This window comes from Strigops habroptila, chromosome 1 (genome assembly GCF_004027225.2).
Source record: "Strigops habroptila isolate Jane chromosome 1, bStrHab1.2.pri, whole genome shotgun sequence".
In the NCBI taxonomy this organism is placed as follows: Eukaryota; Metazoa; Chordata; class Aves; order Psittaciformes; family Psittacidae; genus Strigops; species Strigops habroptila.
The window spans coordinates 76185990-76212252 of NC_044277.2; the positions used below are offsets into that span (position 1 = coordinate 76185990).

The 26263-nt window shown below is 41.4% G+C and overlaps 2 protein-coding genes and 1 long non-coding RNA gene across 6 annotated transcripts in view; 1 reads left to right on the forward strand and 2 right to left on the reverse strand.

The window, feature by feature from the left end:
• RETREG1 (reticulophagy regulator 1) overlaps positions 1-1976 on the reverse strand; it is a 63729-nt gene extending 61753 nt beyond the window's left edge. The window contains exon 1 of the mRNA XM_030471794.1: positions 1613-1976. Coding sequence (XP_030327654.1) covers positions 1613-1854 — 242 coding nt within the window. The 5' untranslated portion in view covers positions 1855-1976. The remainder of the gene's footprint in view (positions 1-1612) is intronic.
• On the forward strand, positions 1566-26092 carry LOC115601615. 3 transcript variants are annotated; one of them, XR_003989433.1, is made up of 6 exons: positions 2088-2328; positions 2558-2761; positions 3869-4048; positions 16076-16137; positions 20294-20377; positions 25688-25774. It is a non-coding gene; the product is annotated as an uncharacterized LOC115601615 (long non-coding RNA). The 3 variants fall into 3 exon arrangements; XR_003989426.1 differs by having other exon boundaries at positions 1566-2761; positions 25688-26092; XR_004389872.1 differs by lacking the exon at positions 16076-16137 and having other exon boundaries at positions 1566-2761; positions 25688-26092.
• Positions 11387-26263, reverse strand: part of MYO10 (myosin X) — a 161081-nt gene continuing 146204 nt past the window's right edge. For both annotated transcript variants that reach the window (XM_030471577.1, XM_030471666.1), the window contains 11 exons: positions 25655-25797; positions 25005-25199; positions 23703-23860; positions 22357-22480; positions 20312-20609; positions 18429-18636; positions 17690-17826; positions 16655-16775; positions 13671-14123; positions 13111-13302; positions 11387-12842 (listed from right to left, as the gene is read on the reverse strand). In XM_030471577.1, the coding sequence (XP_030327437.1) occupies positions 12732-12842; positions 13111-13302; positions 13671-14123; positions 16655-16775; positions 17690-17826; positions 18429-18636; positions 20312-20609; positions 22357-22480; positions 23703-23860; positions 25005-25199; positions 25655-25797 (2140 nt within the window). In that variant the 3' untranslated portion in view covers positions 11387-12731. The remainder of the gene's footprint in view (positions 12843-13110; positions 13303-13670; positions 14124-16654; positions 16776-17689; positions 17827-18428; positions 18637-20311; positions 20610-22356; positions 22481-23702; positions 23861-25004; positions 25200-25654; positions 25798-26263) is intronic.

Sequence of the window (26263 nt, forward strand, 5' to 3'; positions counted from 1 at the left end):
TTCACAGGTTTACCAACAAGATCTTTCCTGTTGTTCTTCAGTTGCAAACCACATTCTGTGGCCATCATACCTGCTCCTACATATGTCTTGGTTAGTCTTTACCTGTCAAAACTCCCTGGCACTAGTACTGCAATCTTCCTGCTTTCCCAGCAGCTATCACTGCAGCTACATATACATATCTATATAATCAGCCAATATTCCTTGTGATGCAGAAATGTATTCTGTTAAACACTGCCCTGAAAATTTTATCTGAGCCTATGAGGCAAAGAAACATAAACCATTATGACTCCTCCACACTGCTGAAAGAACAGATGATCTCTGAAGCATGCAGAAAATGAGAGCAAAACCATGTAACTTCCTCAATGAAAGGATTTACGATGGATACCTAAGTGCAAGATGGATAATAAAAGTCCATCTAATTTAGACATCACACACACTGCTCCTGGGATTAAAGAGGATAAAATGATTTTGAAAATATTTGCACAGAGATATTTTCTTGTGCAACGCAAAGCTTCAGAAAGTTCTTTTTCCATGACTGGGATCTCATGTTTAAACATCACACTGTTAGGGTTATAGAGAAGTAAGGGGAGTTTGCAATTAATCCGCCTCTTTGCTTGTTTGCCTCTCATTCACTTCAAGGGAAAGGAGGCAGGTCTAGTCACAGGCAAAGAAACACAATTTGGTTTTAGAGTCTCAACAGTATTATTAGACAGAGCCCTAATTCATAATTTGCTCTACATGAGCAAGCAGGCATACAGCAATATTTTAGATGAGAAAACAAAAAACAAGCACCACCAAGATCAGAGGAAAGTCCTAAAGTTTCACACAGAAAGACACTTTTTTTCCCTACAGAAAGAAACAGAAGAGTTGCTACAAGCGCAACAAACACTTCCCTAGGTTAATTTCTGGGGTTTATTCGACAAAACTGTATCTGACTAGAAGCAGCTTAGTCGAAAAAGAGAACTGGTGCAGTGCAGCAACACTCCCGCTGTCCCCACTAACTAGGCCACCAATGTGGGAAAGCATGCACACCCTTAATGAACTCTGAAGCAATGGACCACGGCAGCAGCTCAGCGCTGACTACGGCTCGAGGCCTCATTTCAGGTTTCAAAACTCCGCACAAACGCAGGCCCATGGCTCATCTGAGCTGCCAGAAAAGCAACTTCTCAACAGGGCGTGCCGCAGCCGCGAAGGTCAGCCTTCCTCCGGGGCTCCTTGCTATTGTATGAAATAGGGGAGGGGGGGGGGCGGGCAGATAGCAAGCACAGCGAGTGAAGAACCCAGTAACGCAGATGCACACAACCGAAGGGCCATACCCTGCCCCAGCGCGGCTCCCGGGAGCAGAGGAGAGAGGACGCAGGTGAAGAGCAAGACCTTCCCCGTGGAAGTGCTGGGGCAGTGGGTCAGCCCCCCACAAAGGACGAGGATGGGGGAAGCGATGGGGGAAAACAACCCTCCCGGGGGACGAGCGCAGCGCGGAAGGGAGGGAAGAGGTGGGGAGGCGCCCGCCAGCGGGCGGGGCGGCGGTGAGAGGCCGGGCTGGAGCTTCCCTCTGCCGGGGGGAGGGCTTCCGACCCCGACCCCGCTCCCCACCGCGGCCAGTCTCGCTCACCAGAAGAGCAGGTTGGCGCAGACGAAGCCGCCCAGGCTGTGGAGGGGCCGCTCCCAGCTCAGCGCCGCCGCGATACAGCAGCCCACAGCCAGACCCGTGTCCCCCAGCAGCGCCGCGGCCGCCCCGGCCCCGCCTGACAGCTCCGCCGGCTCCGCATCCCGGGCTGCCGCACCCCGCTCCTCGACGGCCTCCGTTCGCTCCCGCCCGTCGCGCTCCGCGCCGGGGGTCTGCGCGCTCGCCATGGCTCGGTGGCGGCCGCCGCGGTGCCGCTGGGCCGGGCGGGGCTGGGGCGGGGCGCGGTGCCGGGGGTGGGGCCCGCAGCGCGGCCGTTAACCGCCGCGCCCCATCCACCGGCGGCGGGGGGGGGGGGGGGTGTTTTCTCGGCAGGTGCCGGGGGGCGGTGCTTGGGGAGGGCGGGTGGCGGCGTGCGCGCGCGCGCGCGCGGGGTGTGACGCGCTCCAGCCCCGGGCCGGTTGTCCGGCCGCCGCCGCCCCGCCCCCCGCCCCGCCCCGCCGCCAGTCCTGCCCCTCCTCACACCCCCCTCCACACACACCCCGTAACCCCCTTCACGCACCATCACCCTCAACAACACCCGGGCACACACACGCACAGAGCCCACACCCCTCGCGCTCCCGTCCGGTCTCTGTGGCCCTTGGAATGGCGGGAGGTGGTGGGCTTATGAGGGGAGCAGGTGCTCCAACTGCCCGTGCCTTGGGGTAAGTGGGGGGCTCGCCCAGGTTGTGGAAGTGACCAGGGAATGGTGGGGGGGGGGTTGGCTCCCTCCTGGGGAAAGCTGGAAAGCCAGTCGACTTCTTGGTTTGGGAAATCTTAAGGTCCTTTCCAACCCTAACTATTCTATGATTCTGAATGGTGTGGGCTGAAACCTGCCAGAAGATGTTACTGCTGAGACTCCTTCTTCATCTCTTCCTTGTGTATATCCCGCAGCCAAGCAACAGCCTCCAAAATCCTAAAAAGAAGTAAATTGTTGCTGTCGCAGCGCTGGGAACTTCTCCTGAGACCATGAAGGAGGTTGCAGGAGTTTCATGTCTTCCATCCTCATCTTAAGTATCCAAGAAACGTACTGGAAAATCCGTACTGTGTCGTCGTGTCACTTGCACTACTATGTTCCTGGCCGGCCTCAGGGTTAAGGTGGGAGCTTGACACTTCCCTCTAAGGTGGTGGTGGGCGTAATAGCTAATGTGAGTATTGGGGAACTGAGTTCTGAGAGCATGCTTGGTGAGAAGTAGTGCTCACCCATTCTGCTGCTGGACACGAACAGCCAAAATTGGAGTCAAAGAACATGTCTCAGCTTACGCTGCATACATTTAAATAATCTTAGTGTACAAGCAAAGTAACAAAAATAGAATAATAATTTTGGATTGGAAGTTAACATCTGTTTCTAGCTTAATTGAGTACCCCTTGTTAGCTCGGATTTTTTTTTGGGAAGAGGAGTGATACTCACTTGAAGGTCAACATGCCTTCTTTTCTCTGTGGCAAAAGAAGGCAAAATAAGATCCCAAAATTAACTAAGTTGCAATGTTGACTATGGGTTGCAAATCTGCTGTGTGTTTTGACCAAATGACCTTGGGAAGAAGTTCTGTTACTTCCCTGATTCCACCTACTCTATGCAGTATATGAATTGTGCCCGAGAGAAAGCGTACAGGACAGTATTCTACATAACCAATGAAGACTTTTCTGAAGGACATCTTGGTTTTATACTAATTTGTTGTGCTACTGTGCTCTTACCTCTAAGAACCAGGCAGAACTGCCTGAATAATAAGCCCAGCTAAAAAGTGATTAAATGTTGTCTATGAAGGTCTGAGAGCAAAAGGAGAGACAGGCTCGCCGAAGCAACTGAAACACACAAATGGAAAAGAAAGGCTTTAGGAAGTAGTTGCAGCAAGACTGGAGAAACACTTTGGTTTTTTGCTTCAGTTTTGTGCTGATGAATAAAAACCTTGCCGTAAAAAGACTTGGTCAAAACAGGGTGTCCTCACTGTACTGGAAAACAGGCAGATGCCTCATATGTGTGCTGGTGGTTGCTTATGGTTACTGAGCACTCCTGGTGTCACTTGAGCATGTGATGCCTCTCTAGAGTGGGTGCAGTGGCTTCCTGCAGGTACTGATTCCCAGGTTTTGGGAGTGGTAGTGCAGGGAATCTTATCAGTAAAAACAGGGTCTTCTCAAGGAGAAGAAGGTAGGGAAAGGAGCACAAATGGGGGAGTTCTTGCTGTACTTACTCTTCTCTTTTTTCAGGTCACTGTAAGGTGCTGTGTTACCTGTGCCAAGCTGCTGTCCTAGTGAACACTGTCCATAATTTGCCAAAACCAGCTTAGCCAGTGCCAGGTTTCTTTCCCTTGCTAGCATTTGGTTACTTCATTCATGTGGGCTGTCCTGTCCAGCGTCTACCTCCAGCTGACTCCAAACAGTTACTAGGTAAGCCTGGAGAGAAGTCAGGTGTTCCCTGCGCGCTTTTGAAGTGTCCATGGGATAGTTAGCCCCAGAAAGCACACTGCGCTTAAAATGTTTAAATTTTGGTTTAACCAACAGTAGAATAATGGCAATATAAGGATTATAACCATGGCAGGTTTTAGGTGATCCTCCCTTACTAATATTCCACTTAAAAAAAAAAAAAACCAAAAACAACATTTGAGGATGATTGTATGCTCACTCCCTCATAATTTATACTCTATGCTGTACTCCCAGTCACAGGAGTTCAGGAATGCCTCCTCTCCTCAGAAAAGGGGGGATGGAATCTGGGAGGGGAGGATGGGGTGGGATTTCAGTGAGCAGGGTAGATTACAGATACGGGAATTCTTTTAGTTTTTGGTTAAACTTGCATCCATTCTAGATTACTGGTCTCTGCTTTCCTGACCTATACCATGAAGGATACGAACAGAAATTAGAGAAAAGTTCTTCCAGAATAGGTTTTGTAATTTAACTAATGGGAAAAAAAAAAAAAAAAAGCTTCAAGTACTGATGGATATGATCTCTCCTTTTTTCACTGTTGATAGTTCTTGGGCTGGGTTTATTTAAATGAGCTTACTGAAAGCACTCTGGTATAAACATCAGTGTGAGAGAAAAGATGGATGATTCACTCCCAGCCATTGAAAGTTTAGATGTCTTTTTCAGAAAAAATAGTTGGAAATATGTTGTCTGGCTTTGATCTTTCTTCATTTTGATGTTTTGCCTGCCAGGGTTTAAAAGGTTTATGTGCAGTTTGCGAGTTTGTGCTGGGAAAAACTAGGACTAGCCCCCAGTGTACAGTTGCACGTGTGAGCTGTAATGCTCACACTAAAGAATTAGGTTAGGGACTGCGCTTCTGGTGTCAGGGTGAGTGATGGATGAAAACTGAGGAGAAAGCTTTGTAAATGGTTATATCAAAGAAGCTTACAACTATCAGAGCATTCTAATGCTTCTGAAATATGTTTGAAAATTCTGATGTCAGCATAGAATGACATTGTTGAATTCAATTGAGGATTCCAGCTCAAAATGGGATGAGTTTTCTCACCATTTTTTTTTCTTTAAAGAACAAAACAAAACAAACAAACAAACAAAAAAAAAAGGGCAGAAAAAAAAGCCCACAACCCCCCCGACCCCCCAAAAAAAAAGCCAAGCCACCTTGTTTTGGTGGGAATGCCCACCAATGCTGCTCTATCACTCCCCTCCTCAACTGGACAGGGGAGAAAAAATGTAGCAAAAGGCTTGTGGGTCAAGATAAAGACAGATCACTCACCAATTACTGTCATGGGCAAAACAGACTTGGCTCGTGGAAATTAGTCTATTACTAATCAAATCAGAGGAGGATAATGAGAAATAAAACCAAATCTTAAAACACCTTCCTCCACCCTTCTCTTCTTCACTCATGACTTTCTCTACCTCCTCCCCCCCCCCCAGTTGTGGGTGTTGTGCTCAGTCATCACATGTTCTCTCTGCTGCTCCTTCCTCCTCAGGGGAGGACTCCTCACACTCTTCCCCTGCTCCAGCGTGGGGTCCCTCCCACAGGAGACAGTCCTCCTCCAACTTCTCCAACGTGACTCCTTCCCATGGGCTGCAGTTCTTCATGAACTGCTCCAGCGTGGGTCCCTTCCATGAGTGTAGTCCTTCAGGAACAGACTGCTCCAGTGTGGGCCCCTTCTATGGGGTGCAGCCCTTCAGGAACAGACTGCTCCAACGTGGGTCCTCTGCGGGGTCACAAGTCCTGCAGCAAACCTGCTCCAGCATGGGCTCCTCTCTCTATGGGGCCACAGGTCCTGCCAAGACCCTGCTCCAGTGTGGGCTTCCCACAGGGTCACAGCCTCCTTTGGGCACCCTTGGGGTCCTCCAGGAGCTGCAGGTGGAGATCTGCTTCACTGTGGACCTCCATGGGCTGCAGGGGCACAGCCCGCCTCACCATTGTCTGCACAAAGGGCTGCAGGGAATCTCTGCTCCAGTGCCTGGAGCACCTCCCCTCCTTCTGCACTGACCTTGATGGCTGCAGAGCTGTTGCTCTCACAATAGTCTTACTCCTCCTTCTGGCTGCTGTTGCTCCCCCTCAGTAACTTTTCCCGTTCTTAAACATGTTACCTCAGAGTCACTACCACCATCGCTGATGGGCTCGGTGTTGGCCAGCACTGAGTCTGTCTTGGTGCCGGCTGGCATTGGCTTTGTTGGACATGGAGGAAGCTTCTGGCAGCTCCTCACAGAATCCACCTCTGTAGCCCCCTTGCTACCAAAACCTTGTCATGCAAACCCAATACAAACTACCATGTGGTACAAGATGAAAAATTTAACAGAAGTAACAAAATTATATGAATGTTGCTGCTGCTTCTTATCTACAAATGTTACTATTTGGTGATCTTTTTCCCTCACTGCTAGGTTTCTCACTGCTATGCTTCTTAATCCCTGTTTAGGACCTGAAACAAAGGAATTTAGAGAATAAAATGTATGTTGACAAACTCAACAGCTATGGTCAAAGCCAGTTAAGAAACCACTTAAACCAAGTGGTTTTAGCCCAGAAATACTATTGTACAGCAATCTCATAAAATATTTATACAACAATTTATAGATGTTCAACACAAAATTAGGTTTCTTTTTTGGTCTGTTTAATCATGCCATGTAGAAGATCAATGATTGAGTTTTATTGGATCTAATTCTGGACCTAATTACTGTAATCTCTTAGATATCATTATCTGCTTGAGTATGTATGGTAGAGAGTCAATAATACTTTTATAGGTTTAGCTCCACTCTTTGGCCAACTCCATCTGAGAGGAGGCCAAGCAGGCCAGCAACCCTTTCTGACCTAGCAATTGTTTAGAAGTAAGATTTTAGAGGTAAGCTTATGCAGGAGCTGTCATTGGCAAGGAAGAGTCAAAATTGTTGAGAATCAGGAAATTTGTACATTAGTCTTTTGGCTGTATTTGTAGGGAGAGGCATATAAGCAAAACCATTAATATTGTGGTAAAAATATACAATGCTTTAACTATTGTAGAGAAGAAAGTAATTATATGTATTTGATTATTTGATTATTGTTGACTGTATGAACTTACTTTTCAGATGCAGGCTATGTGGGTGATCAGTCAAGAGTTGATGTTTGACATCAAAGTGCTTTCTTTAAAAGCTGTAGTTCAAGAGATCATGGTTCTCAAAGTGGGAAGAAGCGTGGGGGACACAAAACTGTGAGCAGTTGAGCATGGGGAGAGTGTGTTTGCTGTGTGAGTAGCCAGAATTGCATCCCCAGTTGCTGTCAGGGAGACAGCTACAAATTGTGGTCTCCACAGCTAAGGCTACATGAAGACAGTGAATGTATCAGAGTGCTCTGGCAGGGGATAATAGCAAAGAGGTAATTTCGCTTGAGTGTACAATGTAGAAATTCTTGCCAATCTGTGGAGAGGACAGTTGTGTGTAATGTTGGGTTTAGCACACTGTCAAGTTTCTAGTCGGGGTGGGAACTAAAGTAATGCCTAGCTAGAGAAAACTGGATTGTGGCACCATGCCTGGAACTGACTGTGGTAGTGTATGAGGGGAAATAGTCTCTCAGAAGGGGGCATGTAAGAAGAAAGTTAGGAAAGTGTCTTTCAGATACAGGCCCCTTGATATGGAATTTCCCAGAGTGCACACAAGATCCTTCCTTATAATTGAGAAAACACATCTTGAAGATGGGATTTCATCAGCATCTACTGTTCTTTTTAATTTTGACACAGTCAGATGAGAGGATGTTTGTGATCTTATTGTTGGTCAGTTGGTAAATATCAGGAGTGCGATTCAGGGCTGCCAAGGTGTGTGTGAGTGACTAGCAGCAAAGGAAAAATAAATTGTTTTGTGAGAAAAAAGGAAGTAATCTAAAAAGTTTGAAAATTGCTGCTTTAAGATACAGAATAAAGGAATTCTTACAAAAATAAGATGGGTAGGAAGGTGGCAAAAGGTTTTATTTTTAATTTTTGTTAAGGGACCTTACTAATATAAGTCACTAAAGTTAATAGTTTTGTTACTAGGGATGGATTTGAGATCCTTTTGAATGTTTTCATTAGTGACACAATTGTAAGAACAGTGTTTTGATGTGTATGAAGCAAAACTAGGTAGAATAATCCTAAAGGAAGAACTGGATGCTCTTGTGGAGAGGAGTAAGAGAAACGGCATGTAACAACATGGAATAAAATATCATATGCTTGGGAACTAATTTCAAGAACTAGTTGAAATCTTGTCAGTTGATGAAATTTGGTCCTTTGTCCTCTTCTTTTGTCTTTATTGTGCAGAATTAAAAGGATGATGCTATGAATAGGGCAAGTGAGATTGTGAGATACAGGTAAAGTACTTTCAGTTGATAAGAGTTTTAGACTGTTGTTACAAAGCAACGGTAAGGTGTTTAGAACACTGTACCATCCCCATCTCCTTTGTTTTGTTCTCCTACCCCAGCCTGTTGTCTTCTGATAAAGCCCAGGTAAAAGCATGCTACGGATAGAACAGTGAACCGGACAGTTCACTTCTTTGGACCGCTGCTGCCCTCTTCTGCTTGCTTCCCGTAGCTGTTGCAGCATGTGTTGGTTTTGACATGTTGCACCAAAGGCCTTGTGTCTGTTGTGACATCTTGTGGGAAGTTTTCTCAGTGGATTCCTTCAAGATTAAGATTTATTAGATGTTTGCTAGTGATGCGTGTTTAACTGGCATTAATAACTTAGGAGGTTGAAAGAAATAGGGGTAGATTGATTGAACGTCCCATGAACTAGTTGCAAGTGCCCCTCCCACAATCTGCAGCCACCTTGCAGCCCTGTGTGTGTGTATGTCTTTGTGAAGGTATGGTTGTGTCACAGCATGGGTGGTAGCTCTATTCCGCTATCATCTGATGTAGTGAAATGCAGTAGGTTTCTAGGGCTGGGCACCATGCAGAATTAGTTGTATTCAGGTCAGTGCTGTCAACTTTAGTTTGTACCCCTCCGTATTTACTTCACAGAGCTGTAAATGGTCTGGTGTGCAGGCCCTGCGAGAAAGTCTGTCAGCATTGAAGCAGCTGCCATAGTTCTGCCCAAGTGCTGTAAAATGGACTTAGGCCAGCATGACTTGCAATGCTGTGGCATGTCTATGTTAGGTGTTTGTACTGGTGTGAACCTGTGTGTACCTGTTACAGCCGCATGCCTCAGAAATGTGGGGTTTGAAACCTAGGTTTCTGATGCAACACTTCTTGGGTGAAGCAATTTCCTCTGCATAGCTTGTGTAATTAAGTTTATTAACAATTCTGGCACCCTGACAAAGGGATCTATGTGTATTACAAGGCAGAGGGAAAGTGCTAGACTGAAGCCTGAGGACATAGGTGGAATTGAGGCATGGCCAGCTTTAAGGTGTGCTAAGATGATGATAACCAGTTGTATTTCCCTTGCAGCTGCCACTCCATCCCTAGGCTGGAGTGCACAGTTTCTGCCTGGGCTCTCACTGCATGTCCGGCCAGTGGGGGGTCCTGGGGCTTTCCTCGCTGTGGCCGTATTAAACCAGGCGCAGTCTGAGGATGCGGGAACCCAGTGTGTGCTCCTAGATGGTTTTTGACAGGGTCAATGTGACTGCCTGGGGGTGGCATTTCTCTTGGAGCTGAGTGAGTGGCAGCACCACGACTGGGGCCCATCCTGGTCCCAGTCCTGAAGACAGGGATGGGTGGCAGGCAGCTGCACCACCACTAGGTTGCAAGGCCACATAAGCTGAGCAGCCCAGTGGCAAGAGAGCAGGAACCACAGCTCTTCATTCTCTCAGAAAATAAGATATTGTCAGATCCTGAAAACCGCATGTACAGTAAAATTCCACTTCTCTCTGGAGGGACTGGGCAAGGCAGGGTGTTTCTCCTAGAACCCTTTAACTTCAAAGACTCAGTTCTCTATGATTTCTGACGCACTCAACCTACAGAGTGTAGCAGTTGCAATACTATGGTCTCTCCAGAAGTACAGATCTACTCTTTCTTTTATAAGTAGTGTTAAGCCTCTATAGTGTTTGTTCTTTTGAAAACACAAACCTTTATTTCAAAACAAGAATAAAAGTAAAAATGTATTCTGTGACAAAAGTTCCTCTCCTCTCTTCAGAAAAACTCAAATGCTACCATAATAAAGGCAGGAGAGAATTTCTGTTTCTGGCAAGAAATCTCACATGTTCTTGGAATAAGCTTTTCCTGAAGCAAAATAATTTGCAAGAATAGATCATCTCCTCAACCAACTTTTAAAAGATTTTATCCTTTAAGGAACACTGTTCTCACTTCCAAACCCAGGTGTATATCTATTATGCAGTATTTACTTTTATAAACTGTGCATTCTTTCTTGTATCAACAATTATAAAATCTTTTACGTGCCTCAACAATAGTAATTGAATTCAGATTTGCATGGCAGGTTGGCAGAATTGGCATGAATGAAGAGAAGCTCTTAGATGTAGTGATAGGCACTTCTGTGTATTGACTAAGAGCAAACATCCTTCCTAATGGTTGGCAGCATTCAGAAGTCAATCAGAAGGTAAATGAATTGGGACTGGACAAGTGGTGTCAGCTTGTGACCCTAAAGATGACTGTCACCTTGTATATTCCTGGTTTTTGACCAATTAATGTTGATCTGTTAGGGACTTCTCTGAACATGTTTACAAACAGCACACAAACAAAACTGAACCTTCTTGCTGTGCTGGCTGAAATGTATAAATTCTGTCATTCCAAGGATGCCTTGCTAAAAGCATCTAAATTCTTTCTAAATAAGTGGCATATGGATAAAATCAGAAATCTTACAGTCTCAGATACTCAGTGTGTGTGTAGCTATACAAACCAGAGTTATAGCTCTCATTTTTTTGTCTTTCTTAAGTTACTTTTGCTGGGAGGGTGGGAACATTAAATTAGTAGTGTTATTTAGCAAGCCTTTAAGGACTGAGGGGTAGTGTCATAGAGTGACTAAAAGGATCTGCCAGTTGGAGGAGGGTGGAGGATTTCTCATAGCAAGCCTTGTCCTCTATAAAGGCTATGTACACTTGTGAAGGCAGCACATGCTGCACTACCATGCTGTGGCTGGCTAGTAAAAACAAGCCATCTTACATCAGGGCTACACACATAGCAAAGGCCCGACTTGCACATTCCTTGTGGAGTGGAACTGCTCAGCAGCCCTTCCTCTGTCCTGTCAGTGTAATGGACACATATCACATGGTCAAGGAAACCTGCCCCATCCAACTCAAAGCACATGCACCTTTCCAAGCAAAAACATATACATATACATGTAGCTTACGCTGGGTTCCTGGCTTTGCTCCTGAGAAGACAAAAAAATTAGAACTTTGTCAAGTCCAACTCAGTATGAAGTGGAAACACAGCACACCACAGATATTTTCTTTATTGCTGGACTTTTTTTATTTTCAGTAAGTAGGCATGATATTCTTTAAAGGCTGAGGTTTTAATAACAGTAAGGTTTTTCAGGTTTCTTTTTTTGCTGTGGACAAAAAGATACCTTTGATCAAAGTTTTGCCTTATATTACAGTATTTCTGTACAAAAATAAAAGTCCAAAATCAGCTTATTATTAGCTGATATTCCCCAATTTATTTACAGGGTACTGTCAAGAACCTTCATCAGGCAACCAGGTGAAATAGAGAACTCTGTATTAAAGCAGGTGCATTGTATAACTTTGTGTTCTCTAGTCAACTCTGAAGGGCTCTGACCTTTGGCAGTCAGTCTGGGTTGGCGAGTCCAGCCAGAATTATAAAAGAGTGATGTCTTTAAAAGAAAAAAATTAATATTAAAAACTTAAGCTGACATTATGGAGTACTGAACTGATAATTTCCATATTAGGGTAGTCTATAAATATTCTCAGCTACATCTCTCTTTATAATACAGCAGATACAGAATTTAGACTTCTGCTACTTATATGGTAATACATATTTGCAATAGTAAAATCAATGTATGAAAATTTTGGAATTTGTTAATAAAACTGCTTATAAAGTAACCATACAATTGTAACAACTATAACTCTGAACTATTAAAATGTACAGAAAGACTGTTTACACCATTGCACATACTTACTCCCTTTGCTTCAAAAGACTTGTGAAATACAGAATAAAATTAGTCAAATTTTCCTGACAGCTCAAATATGCATGCACAGTGTGCACACCCATGGAAGCAAGGGGAAACAAAATGTTGGTGTCCATCAGGAAGGCTGCCAGCAGCTCTCCAAAAAAATATACCTTGCTCTTCTTCCCTCCCCCTTCCCACATGTGTACAGGCCAGTAGATTAGTGCAGAATGGATAAATGTAACTTTGTTTTCAGTGTTCTGAAAGGTCAAAAAAAAAAAATCCTCTTGACTTTTATCAGCAATTTTAGGTCAATACAAGATGGGTTTAATATTGTAAGGCACTTATTACTGCTTGTGTAGCAGCGGAACAAGTCTTAAGGCATTTGTTACATCAACTGAAGATAATAATGCTTTGGAAAGTTTTGAACGAGCCAGCAGTTCTAGTATGTGACTATTTCAGCTGATTTTCCCGTCCCCACCCTGTGGTCTTTCTAAAACAATGTTTGGAGATATTTTCCGTGGAAACTCCAGTTCTTGGTTAGCTTGTCAACAGACGTGATCAGTATCATCAGGTCGTTTTGAGGCCAAGCAGCGATATGTTCTCTTTAGAGCACGGTAGAACTGGTTTTGTTTTCACCTGGAGCTGCCCTGACTTCCATGACTACTCACTGATCGAGAGGTGCTGTAGCGTTTTTTCACGATCATACTGATGTAAGCTTTCATCAGCTTTGCAATGTCAACCACCTGCCAAAAGAGTATAAAGAGCAAAGTTCTTAGTAAGGTAACAGTATGTGGATTAATTTCTTTAACTAACAAGATAAAATGGTAGAGCTTTCAACAAAACCCTTTTGCGGTTAAACAAGAATACTCAGCACTTCTATCCATCTTATCCCTTTAGCTTTACAGGGATCTTGAATAGATCTGTAACATTTAGAGCAATTACTTAAATTACTAAGTAGCCTGGCTATCAGAACAGGAACACTGCAATAACAAAATCCCTTCTTTCTCTTACCTCACTAGTTTCAAAAAGCAGTTCTCTTTCATCCACCACGATCTTGTAGGTGTTGGCAAGTGGTGCACCAAATGACAAGATATGTTCATACTGGAACACCTCCAGAGGCCTTCCTTCCCCACGCTTGTAGACAGACACTGCATCAGCGCTGACTCCAAGCCACAACTCTTGTGGGAATCCCCCTTCTTTACACTAGAGGAGAAAATGTAAGTTAGCAGCAAAGGGAACAGCGGGAGCCACGCAACCCTTACTGTTAACATTCTTGTCTGTAACAATTTTTGACAAGTGCATACTGCTTATCCCTCTTTGAACACAGTCTTTTACACTTCCCAAACTTGTTTGCAAACCCATCAGGATAGCATTCTGTCCCTCTGTATTTTCTGGTTAACTAGTAGATTTAAATAGTTACAGTGCTTGCTAACAGGTGTATGCTTTTAATATCTGAAATTTTTTTACATCAGCTGTCTGAGCACTGTGATACCATATTTATGGTTTCACTACTTTGTAATGAAATCATGTATACAGGATAAACTGTAGTTCGAGTGCTCAGGAGGTCTTACCTCTACGTCGAAGAGTGTTGAGCCATAGCCAGGCCATTCCTTAATCAAAGCCATATACTTTGCCATAGCCTGCTCCTGGTTCATCCTCTGGAGTTTTTTCCATTTGTCAATAATACTAGTCCTGGAAGCTGAGATTTCTTCTTTGACCCACATGTCTAACATCTGATCCTCCTCAACCTTCTGTTTGCTGACAGAGCCACTGCGAAAACTCCTCCGCAATGTTCCTTCAAGAAAGCTGGCTCGTTTCTTCTCAGCCTTCTCTGCTGCAGTAAATGTTTTGGTAGACTGTGTAATGCGAGACTTTAGCTTTTGCAAGGGATAGACTTCCTCCATTTCTGGCACGGTGGTATGCAGAGTGTAATCTCCCTGAAGGTACTGAAGACGCAAAGCTGCAAGGACCTGGAGAGTTTCTTCAGGGGCAGGATAATGTCCTCTAATCATTGCTTCATGAGCCTATCAAGGGGGAAAAGGTAGATTTTATGTACAAACAAGTCTTTGAAAGGACTAAGAGAGAAATAGGAAGTAGATTTACTGCCAGGCAAACCCAGGATCTGAAATAAATGATCCATTAAATAAATCAAAAGTGGTAAATCTCTTGGCAAATGTGTTGAACAGGGTTTACCAGAAGAACTGCAAGGCAACTGAGGAACTTGCTAAACGGGAACTACTGTTGCTAGTACAGCCCCTGGTGAACTCATATATATAAAAGCAACTGAATTATTAAAAAAAAAAAAAAAAAAAAAAAAAAAAAGAAAATGTAAAGGGGAGAAAATCAGAATCTAAACATCTGATTGGGAGGAAGCCATCTATGTTCAAGGACATTAGAAAAGTAGGTATCTAGTTTTACTTACTGCTATCAATGATATGGCTGTGAAAACTGATGCTTCCAGCCAAACAAGCAAAGCCCTGGGACAGCTTTGTAATAATCCTCACTGAGGGGAAAGCAGTAAATGGATCCCAGACAAAATTAGTAAAACATTTACATGTTATAGCAGTCTCTAGCATCAGGGATGAGATTCTGAACCAAGACTTTGCTTTAAAATCCTAGCACTTTGCACACCCATTCAAATCTTTGGAAAAGTGCAGCAGCAGCTAGGATTTTTTTATTTCTTTTCATATGATACTAGTACAGGAAACAAACATGCCTCATGCCTGGAGATGCAGAAATTGCAAGCAGTTTAGAAAACACACAGAGAGATAATTCAGATCTAAGTAAAAGCTAGTGCATTTAGGTGTACGCTTAGGATGGGGAAAAATGTGCCTTTAAACGTGCAAGATGGTTTACCTGAGATTGTACACGCGCAGAAGAAAGAGCTATCTTGTTGAAATGGAAGGACAGTATTTTAATGAGAGAGAAGAACTGCAAGATTTTTTTCAGTGCCTCATGAGTTAAAGCATTCAGATTTCAAGATAATGGAGGTTACAGAACTAAAACTGATGAAAAAAGGGAACTTTCTTAATTGGCTGAAAGAAGTTGATGACTGACATCAAAGGCAGACAATTAGGAAAAAAGAACAGAACTGATGTTAGAATGTAATAAGTCACCTCTTTAACCTATTGCTATAATATTAATTGTAGGGATTGAATGTGCCATGCCTTGTAACTGAAATACTGTTGTCTTGGCAAGACAAACCATTTGGCTAAACACCAGTCAGAACAGAATGCTGCATGAAAACAATCTGCTTCAGCAAATGTGCTTGTTTTAGCTGTTCATAAAGAGCACTATCTAAATCTGCCTCTTAAACCAATAATATAATGTAAAATATCTGATGTAGAGCTCTCATGGATTTTCTTCTTGCTGTTTGAACTTCATCCCAAAGCAGAGGCATTAACTGGCTGACTCCTCTCTATGTAAAAACAGTCAGTCAAAATGGCAATGTTTCAAGGCCCAACCAATGCAACCTATTGCCCAGATCTTTCAGCCAACAATAAGCAGTTCTGGATTGAGCTACTGTAGTAGGCTCTGGAAGAAGACTTTTGGTAGACTCATGATGTAATATGGTGCCTTAAAAGCCAAACTGTGAACAAGGAAGAAATACTCTATTACAGTCAAGATGTTTCTGATCCTGTGGAAGGGAACAAGGCTTCACGTGTATGAAAATTGAAATATGTCAGTTCTTGGTCACATCAGACTTGCTTACCAACAGAACATCAGTGTCTTGGCATTGCAAATAGCCTTACACAGAAATCTTTATCTGTTTCTAGTGCCTGCCTGAAAGAAGCTGTGCACTGGAAGAATTTTTAGCTATTTGAAATATAGTATAAAAGGAGAAGGTCAGTCAACAGTAATAAATGCCATCAGTGAGAGTTTCTGAGCAACTACAGGACTTCATATAATAGAAATCGAACTGTTGATATAGTCAATTTTCATTATAAATCAATTTCACTTATTTTATGTTTTGCAGTATGTCCTCATCCTGAACTCAGCACATTAAGTGGATTTCTGCTCATCATAGCTATCTTACAGGTACTGCTGAGACTGGACTGATTTATTTTACTGTGGTGCCTACGAAATCAGGATTTGATTTCAAAGAGTAAAAGCTATTATTCAGTTAGTTCTGTACAGTTGCCAATATGGGTCTCTAATAATTAATTTGCTTGCCAATTACACATTTTTCACTTTATTTCTTGCACTTTCTTTGGAAAATGGATTCATACAAGCAAAATTAAAAGTATTTTTTTTTCTTTTTTTTTTTTTTTAATGTGGCTTAGACCCAGTTATCCAATTTTTTACCACTATACATAAAGTAATTCACAAGCAGTGCAGAAGTAAGAAAAATCATAACACTAGGTAACTCATATATGTTTCACTTGTGTCAGGATAAGCCTATTTTGCCACTGAACTACTTTATTTGCACTTGACGCTCAAACAGTAGCGCATTTAGCTAAACAGAAGCATAATCAAAACTCTCTCTGTGCTGCCTAGATCTCTTGCTTTTTTACTCCTCTTAAAAATGCCTCAGACCAGAACCTCTGTTCTTTACCTGCTCAAACATAAAGGCAAATTCCACGCTATCTTTTGGAACATTTTCTGTGTCCAGGAAGCAGTAGAGCTTGAAGTAGAACTTCCAGTGCATCTCCCCAGCTTCAGCAGTGGCAGCAAGCCTGCACAGATGTGTGAAGAACGAGAGATCAGATCTGTGAAATCAAACTCCTTTCTAAATTGACATCTGAAGACTCTAAACAAGGCATTCAGCTGAATTTTGCTTTGTTATATCTGCTATCAATCCGGTATTGTTGACAGGAGCTAAGCGTTTTCTGCAGTTGTATCTGGCTGATGTCATTTGGGGTGGTGGTAGCGGTGTGTATTTAGAAACTACAGCAAAATCTTACATATGCTGTCTCAGTTCTCAGTCAACTATTACTAACCCAAATTCTCTTAATAAACTTTTATTTGTGGCTCAGTCAGGTGTTGATAAAAGCAACACTATTAAGTCCTGTTATAAAATGTAATTGCACAACAGTTCAGACATTGCTTTTTCCTTCCATTATTATGTAGATAAAGGAGGCCAATTACCATGCACGTAACATAAGGATGAGAAACAGGTATTGAGGCTTGTATTACACTTTCTTACTAGAGTCCTATGGGTGGTTTCAATTTTACTGATAAGAAAAATGTGAGCTATACTGTGGTGACTTCCATGTGAAGTTAGACAATGGGTAGTCAGGATGGCAATGACTGCCTGGAGTTCAGTTCTCCCAGTGCTTGGGCAGCCATAACGCTAGTAATGGTGGAAATATTTGTAGTAGTAGAAAAGAAAATGTGGAAATAGTGATGAAAAATATCACTCTACTGGTGTCAAGACACAGAAAAACCAAACACAAGTGAATAGGTGGCTCATTAATTCCTTCAAGAAAAAAAAATAAAGATGCTTTTGTTACAGGAATGGCCACATGTGTCATTCAGCTGCATCATCACAAACAAGCAAGAGAAAGAGAAAATTTTGAATGTCAATAATGCTGAATTTATTTGGTTGCTACTTGTTACAGTGGTGAGAGAGAAACAGAGGCATACTCACTTTTCAAACTTTGCCAAGACATCAGCTACAATGGTTCTGCTTTCAATTGCTTTATCAGTAGTTCCATTGTATTCAAACAAAGCGAACATGTTTCTGCTATCCTCCATGGCCAAGCCACGAATTAACTTTTCAACCACCTAATGAAAAACAGCACATGAAAAAACCATAGCACAGAGAAGCAGCACCACAGAGTAAGACAAATAATTAGAAGAAAATTTAGAGTTAAGTTTTACATTAGGCTGAAAATGTTGGTAACGTTCTCATCAGCAGTATTACCTGCTGTCAAATCCCACTTTAATTTTTACACTAAATAATGTTGATTCTTTCAGAATATGTATGTGCTATCACCTAGCCTCATATAACTCCTGTATTTCACCAACTCAGCAAGAGTCTTCTAGTTTTAGAAAGCAACTTGGCTCTCAAACACACCAGTATCTACTCAAGTTATTCCAGTAATGCCTCTACTGAATTGCTTAGCCTTTCCTGTAATTTTTCCTGTAAAAGGGAACTACAGTTGGGCAATTCTCTGCAGAATAAAGACAGATTACGTAGCAGGGATTTCTTCAGAACACACTTGGGGGTTGGAGGGACAGCTCTGTAAACCCTCCCTCCCCTGAAAGGAGAGACTGGTAGAGAAGCCCCAAGTGCTTCCGAAGTTTAATGCTACACTGCTGTCTGGAACTGGTACGTAAAGGGACACGCTGATTTTGCGCCAAAGCCATCCTGTCACCACTCTCACCTCTCCAGCTGTAGTGTGCGAGTTGATTGTAATCTTACAGGAGCCCCCACCATGGCAATAAACTGTGGATGTCATCTCCTGCCTGCTGATCAGAGCTTCTATTTCATCCCGCGATGGTACAAACTCCCTGCATTTGGTTTTCTTCAGAGATTCATAAGTAAAAAGTGCATACTTCTCCATTTCAGTTCCTGGAAACTGGTCACGAACCCTGTGAGACAAACATTACTACTTTAAGCTGCCAATCTGTGAAATAGAAAGTTTTCTTATTTGAGAATGTTTGTTTTTCCTGAAAGTACTTCTGTATCCAGTATGCTATTTAATTGACATGGTCAAAGGCTTATCTTCACTGTCAAGGAAAGTATCTTAACTTGTGATTTACTGTGGGATAACTTACATACTTTCATCATTTTGTTCTACAAACCTAATGGAAAGAAAAAAGTGAACTTTCATCATTAGCTACAGGAATCTTGCAATGACTCAGATTTGACAGCAAACAAACTATGAAAATCTTCTTGTAATCAACTCCACTTTTTGTCAGGAACAGTTCTTGTATGAAGACTAAACTGCACTCAGGTACTACACCAAAAAGCAATAAAATGTACTTGACTGACTGCACCATTTTGTGGTAGTGTCACTTAGGATATTTGATTTCTATTCCTGATTTTCTTAAAAGATTCTCTCTAGACCTTACTGTTCAGCAGTTAGTATTATAAATATTATATTAAAGTTGTTAGTATTCACTAACAACTTTAATGAACTCAGTTATTGAAAACTGTTGAATTTGGGTGGCTTTCAATACAGAGTGTTTCTATATTTCCAGTGATAAAATACCGGATTCTTAAAAGCTACTAAGGTTTAATTGTTGTGAAAAAGTACAGTGATTCATGATCTACAAGGCGTAAAAGGATTATTGCAGTATTACAGAAATGCTGTAAGATGCAACCTACAATAGTGAAACCAACCTACGAATGTTGTATCAGCTGCGATTTTTTTAACTAGGAGGCCAGTTTATGAGCTGAGTTAAACTGAAAAAGTAATCAATGTTGGATTTTTTCATTTTAACAATATAATTTAACAGAATTTTAACAATATTATATAAAGTGATAACATACAGTGATTATATAAAGTGATTGAGATTTTTCCCTGATCTTACTTTGGTTGAATGACGTATCTTTAATACAAGCATTTTACAAATATTTATAAAATAATTAGATTTATCAAAGTGATTGAAGAAGTCCATGCTTTGGCAAAAATACAGACAAAACTTTTAAATTACTGACAACAGTTTGTTGTTGTTGGACTAACTTTCCTAATGGCACACTTTGCATTCTTCCGCTGCATCATAGCAAGAGGAACTCCACATTCCGGTTAATGCTGAACTGTCAACAATGATTTATTATTTGTTTAATGGTCACTAATATCTTCAAATTAGATTTGCAAACAGACATTTTAACCTCAAATACATCTTTAAATAAGATAATGTTATTCTATGTGCATGATGCATATCTTGTAAAACTAAGGTAAGCAGGATGAATTTTTCGCACGTTGATTTGGACAGCTGAGAATGGGACTTGGGGGCATGGGCTGCAAGTCATTTAAGCAAGTTTATACAATTAAAGAAAGCTCCCCTTTTATCAACAGTAACAAATTGTGCATTCAGTCCTGTGGGATATTGATTCTTCAAATTGCCACTAGATAAACTCATACACACATTTCCTACAACTTCTTTTTAGATTCATTGTTTAGCATAACTAGTTCACTAAGTGAATGCATCTTCAAGTCTCACTTCAACATAGGTATCTAAACACTGTTACAAGTTGTGGTGAATAAAACAGTGAGTGAATAAACTTATTTTCTTGCTTTAGGAATTCAATGCTTCTCACCTTTTGAGATGGAACTTGAGATATTTGAGGATGCTGCGACTCGGCAGAAACGTGCAACTCATGCAGGTGAGTATTTGCCAACTGTAGAGGTTCCCCACGCTCCCAGGGTTAGGCACTTTATTGGTCTGCTTGATGAGCTGACAGTAGAGCTCATCTCGAAGAGGTCGTAAATCATGTCCTGTTTGGAGGATACCTTGGATTATAGGGATGGGATCAGACATAGACTCCAGCTGCTGTAAAGAGTTAAATATCTTGATGGCTTCATCTTGCAGAGTTGTGTAGCCTTTGTCTTTCAGCACTACGAAAGAAAAATAGGGAGAAAGGTGTTTAGACTGAGATACAGAAGAGAAAGCATTCAGGCTTAACATAGGAATTGCTTAATACTATTCTGTGACCCTCATTATGCAGGATCTTAGAATGGGTCTTTTCCATCTCAAATGTATGATGCATACTCATTTTATCAGTTAATTTGCCACTGAGATTTGTTCCAAATTTAATGAAATCCCACTTTGACATTTTCTGACAACATAACTTAAAAAGTCTATCTTGCTTGATCAGAGTTTTTTTGATGGAGAATCTTCCTTCCAGAGTGCCTATCCCTTTCTCACTGTCACAACAAAGTGAAAATCTAATCAGATCATGAGAGAAATAAAGCATGACTATGTTATGGAAAGTGACAAAGATACATCACTCCTGTCTACTGCAGTGGCATTTCAATTAAACCCAAACAATACTACTTAACTAAATCATTGCCATGACACTGCACTTGGTTTTTGAGTGCTGGAAAAGGTGATGATTGTTTTTGTACTACAGGTTATTCAACATGAGCTAACAACTTTCACAGTCTACTCAAAAGAACCATGCAGTTCTTGGGTTCAAGAGGTGGAACAGATTGTTCTGATGTCTGAATCAGTCAGGCCTACTAACCATCAAAGCACAGAACAGTACAGACGTATGTTATGAAATTTCTAACCTGACATTATACTATTACAGAAAATAACTAGAATTCAACTGCAAGTCAAGGCAATAACTAAGCATCAGTCCATCTGTAGAGCTACATTTAGTATTGGGAAGACTTTGGCAGGACTTCCACCTCAGAGGGAGCTAGACGTTCCTGTCCATGGGGAATAAAGAGCAACCATGCTGCACTCCTCCATGGGACAATCTGCTCAAGGGCCAAGAAGACCAGAACTGTGCCTTGTCACTGTACAGGAGGAGGGGGAAGAGAAGGGAAAGGTTTCTATTAGGATTTTCCTTGTCATTTGAGCAGAAGGATATCACTTGAGTTACCAGGAAGTCTTACCTGAAGTAACTTAGGTTTTAATCAACTCCTACCTACCCTCTTCTCAAGGATGAAACTTCTGATTTAAGTCATATCTTGTTTAACATACAGTCGCAAAATAAGATAAGCAAATTCATTTAAAGACACCAAATTCACAACCATCAATAGCTCTGAATGACTTGTTCAAAACAGATTTCCAAGTTAGCGATTGAACTAAGGATATTAGAAGACATGATTACACCTGTTTCAGGAGTAAATGAACCATTACTTTTTAAAACCATGTCCACCCAAATGTTGTTTCCCATAAATAACACTTCCCACCACAACTTATGAAACTTACACTTGTTAATTGGAAGTTGTGGCTGCTGCAGCTCCCCACATGGGGTAGGAAGCAACAATGATTTGAGAAGGAGAGTATGATTCAAGGACACTGAATGAATTTGGTTTAGTTGCTTATTTCAGTGGAAGGCTTTTCAAACTCAGTCGTCTTAGCTGTGTTGCTGAGGGTAACAAACTTACAGTACAGCAACAAAAGCAACCTTCCCTTCTGTAACACCTGTGCAGGAGCACCACAAGCACATGGATCTGTGGTAGACAAACTGCTATTCCCTACCTCCCAGCAGAGAACAGGGAAACCTGTCTATTTCTGTTATAAACATGTATTTTGCCTACTGTTACTTCATTATGGCCTGCTGACTAAAAAATCCTATCCTCTGGTTTAGTCTTTCATAAGGCAAAGTGTTTCTATGATTTAAAAACTTACAGTTTAGATTGATGTCCCCGTATGGCAGTGGCAGTAATGGCGAGTGCAACGGATGATGAGTGTAACGGAGAATAGGGTTTCTCTTATAAATCTGTTCAACCACATCAGCATTCAGGCAGTTTTCCTATTGGGGTAAGAGAAAAAGTAGGATTTCGGGTCCAGCATTAACAATAATGCAATGCTTGTGCCCTTAGGTTGGCTGCGAAAAAATAAGTCATCAGTGTTACCAACACTATTTGGTGCTAAATCCAGTTGCGGGTACTGCGGCTGCCAGGGCGCTCTGCGGGCTATGAATGCTCAGTGTTTGCTAACCTCAAGCCTTGCATAAGCTTACTTTATCTGTGCAGTAAAAAGCAAACCACAGCAGAGCTGCAAGAGACAAAAATGAAGTTTCATAGAATTTTTTGAAGTGTATTTTCATTTTACATTCATTTTTAATTCCAGTTATGAGATACTGGAGTATGGTATGTGTATTCAAGTTTTATTTTAAAAAATACTTCTCCAGCATAACTAATTGGCCTTTTCAGTTAGAATCTACAGGAGCTACCATAACAAAATAGTCCAGAAAAACTGCTGCTGTAAACTTCCTGTACCCAGTCTGACATCTAAAAACTGTTCTTTGGCCAAGTTTGACAGATATGTGACCACTACCTTGTATCAATTGTGAACTCCCACATACGTTTGTCTACTGATCTGAAGAATAGCATTTGTAGTCTTGGAATTTAGGACTTGATACTTCTTTTCCATGAGAGAAGAGGTGGCACTCTAAAGGAAGAGGTTGGTAGAGTTCTTCCCTCTTGCATATTAGCAGAGATCTCCAGAAGGACATTCTCTGCCTATGCATGCAGTGTCTCCAACAAGACCATAAAGCAGTAACCATTAACTGAGTATGTTTCTCATCACGCAGAGACATGAGATGCTTAGCCCATGCTATCACAGAACAAGAAAAGAATCATAAATAAAAAATAAATCACAAGAGCTGTCTAGCCCACATCCTGGTGTGCTGCTCACTGTGGACATGACCAAACAGGTCTGCTAACTCAGGAACCTGCACACTATGCTCTATTGCCAGGTATAGCAACCTCTGTCAGGTTACACAAACCAGTAAAACTTGTTGCTGTTTTCATGGAAAAAAGTTCCCCCTCTTGCCGTCCAAGTTGTGCTTTTACTCTTTAGATAGAAATTCCTTTATCAGGTCAGTGAATACATTCAGGTTCCACAATTTCAGTCCATGCCACTGTGTGAATAACAATTTTCTGCTTTATTGCCCAATATGGCAAAGTCAACATAAAAAGGATTTTAAGCAACCATTCTTTCCCAACCCACACCCTTCTGTTTGTGCCTACCTTAATATCCTGAATAAGTTGCTGAGTTGGGGTATCAATTGGCGCTTTTGTGTCAATCACATTCTGGATGGCACTTGACCAGCGGGTTGCCTCATTAAGCAATTTTGTATAGAGACGGTAACAATGTTTGCGTCCATATACAGTTACATTCCAATAACCTAGCACAACAATAAGAATTATTAATTGTAGAAACCGTATCTATAAAAAATACCCCAAATTCTATCTGAAAACAGCTCCAATCCCATCAGACCCCAAGTACTACATTGTGGATCATGCTGGCAGTTTTTCAGGAACTAAGAAGTTGCATGAGTACTTAAGTATTGTAATACATACTATGGTGTTAAATGATATTCTTTCCTTTAAAAAAGCCTAGGAGTAATATCAGAGTACAACCACCATCATGCAGCCTCCCTTTTCATCCAGTAATTTTAGCAAAAGTGACCATAAGACAACACTATGGAATACTGTTAGCTACTTGTGGCTTATGGGCTCTACTTCTCCAGTCCTGTCTGTAACAGGAAAAACTGAGACAGTCTTGCTTTGTACGCGAGAGTCTTTCATCGTCTGTGGCACACGTACAAACAGGTATAAAGCACCAACTACTTCTTCTGTAAAAAAGTCATTAATTTCACACCAATGAGGTGACAACTATGGTAGGAAGATCATTTCAGTTCAAATTCTCTCTCTGCATCATTGTATGGGCTTTCTATGAAGCAGTTGCAATTAAAGAAAATCTGTTTCATCTTTCACTAGCAAAAGCCTCTTTGAAGTGTCAGTGACCCCAATGAGATTATATAGGACTGTCAACAGTCACTTGTTATTTGCAAATAGCCACTTCCAAGTTGAAAACCAGTTTTGAAAACGCACAGCAGAGCTGACTCAGGTACTGCATGTAGGTTAGCACAAAGTGGACTCTTACCCTAGATGTCCCTATAACTTGCTCCACCAAAGTTAGTCCTCATATTTCCCCAGCACATAAAATAGTATATGAGAAGAGTGCTGCCCATATGTCTTTCCTCAGGTCTTTGATGTGTAAACGTAAGTGTTCACGCTAACTCAGCAGCAGTGTCAGCCTATGATAACTTGGATGTTGGTGAGAACATATTTTACTCCTCTATACATTACCACTGCTGTTTTTCCCCAGGAATTCCCTGTAAAATGCCTCAGTGACCTAGGAACCTGATTTGTTCATCAAACTGCAACCATAATAATCCATTTAAAACATTCTTTCGCACTGTTTGCTGCATGACTAAGTATTAGGACAGAAGGTATCTGAGTGCATATTTGAAGAAGAGCAATTACCTGTCTCTTTGAAGATTTTTTCATCAGGTGGGACCACTGAGCAGAGGCTGTTCAGAACCAGTGTACCCAATTTCAAAGCATTTTTCTCTGAACTCTTGTAGTAGTCCAAAGAATTGTGCGTCAAAACAAACCAACGCTTCTTTAGTTTTAATGAAGACATCTTTGGGTTGTTCTTTACTTCCTTGTGTAGCCACCCTGGTAAAGACACAATTTGAATCACACGTTTTTTAAAACAGAGTTGCACAAAATTAGGTTGCTAAAAGTTAAGTTTTATACTCTCAGCAACAACAAAAAAAGATGTGAACTGTTTAGTTTACATATTAAACAACTTTGAGTAAAATTCTCAATCAGTGAAATGATGAAGATATAATAAAATTAATATGAAAACTTTTCAACTTTCATGTTTACCTTAAAAAAAGTTAAATCTTTTGTCAACCTAGAAAAATGCTTTTGTCACATTACAGTGTTTTCTTACATGGCACAACAGGAGTACAATTTCAGCTATGTTAATCTGTGAGTAAACTCCACCATACAAAGATGAGGCTCCGACACTCCTGTGCTGGCACATTATCCAGATTGTGTTGTGGGAACAATCTCTTTGAACCTTAATAGATGTTATTTACTCTGTTTTTGCCCCATTCTGTTCTTACCCCTCACAATGAATTCTTGTCCCTCCACTCTAGTGTCTCCCTTTGACCTTTGGAGCAGGGTTATCCAGTGATGCATCTCTTCAGGAGTGTCAGCATTACAGTGAAGAACACGATTAGCAGTGATGATCACAAATGAATTTGGTCTATGAAAGTAAAAGAAGATTGAAAATGCCTTTACAATCAACATACATACTGTTTATACCTCACTCATCATAACCATAAATACTGTCCATTGCCTGCATTTTCTATTCAGACAAAATCCATCCACCTCTAAAGCATTTATTTCAACACCACTAAACCTAAGAAAAAAAAAGAAATAAAAAGTAAAAGGCATTTGAAAAGACTCGATTATGTTGGATTCACACCAAAATGCTAGGGCTCTGAATGGTGGGAAAGTTTACATTAAATTTCAACTTGTCCTATCTCAAAATAAATCTATGGTGAGAAAAACCTCCAATCTTTAATAAGCTTTGGATGTGAATCAGAACTCTAATTCAGGGTCAGGCCTATTTAGAGTGTCTGCTTCGGTAGCTACATTAGCTAAAACAAACTACAATTTACAAAGGCCTATAGTGAAGCAGCATGTGAACAGAGTTGCTTTTATTTTTA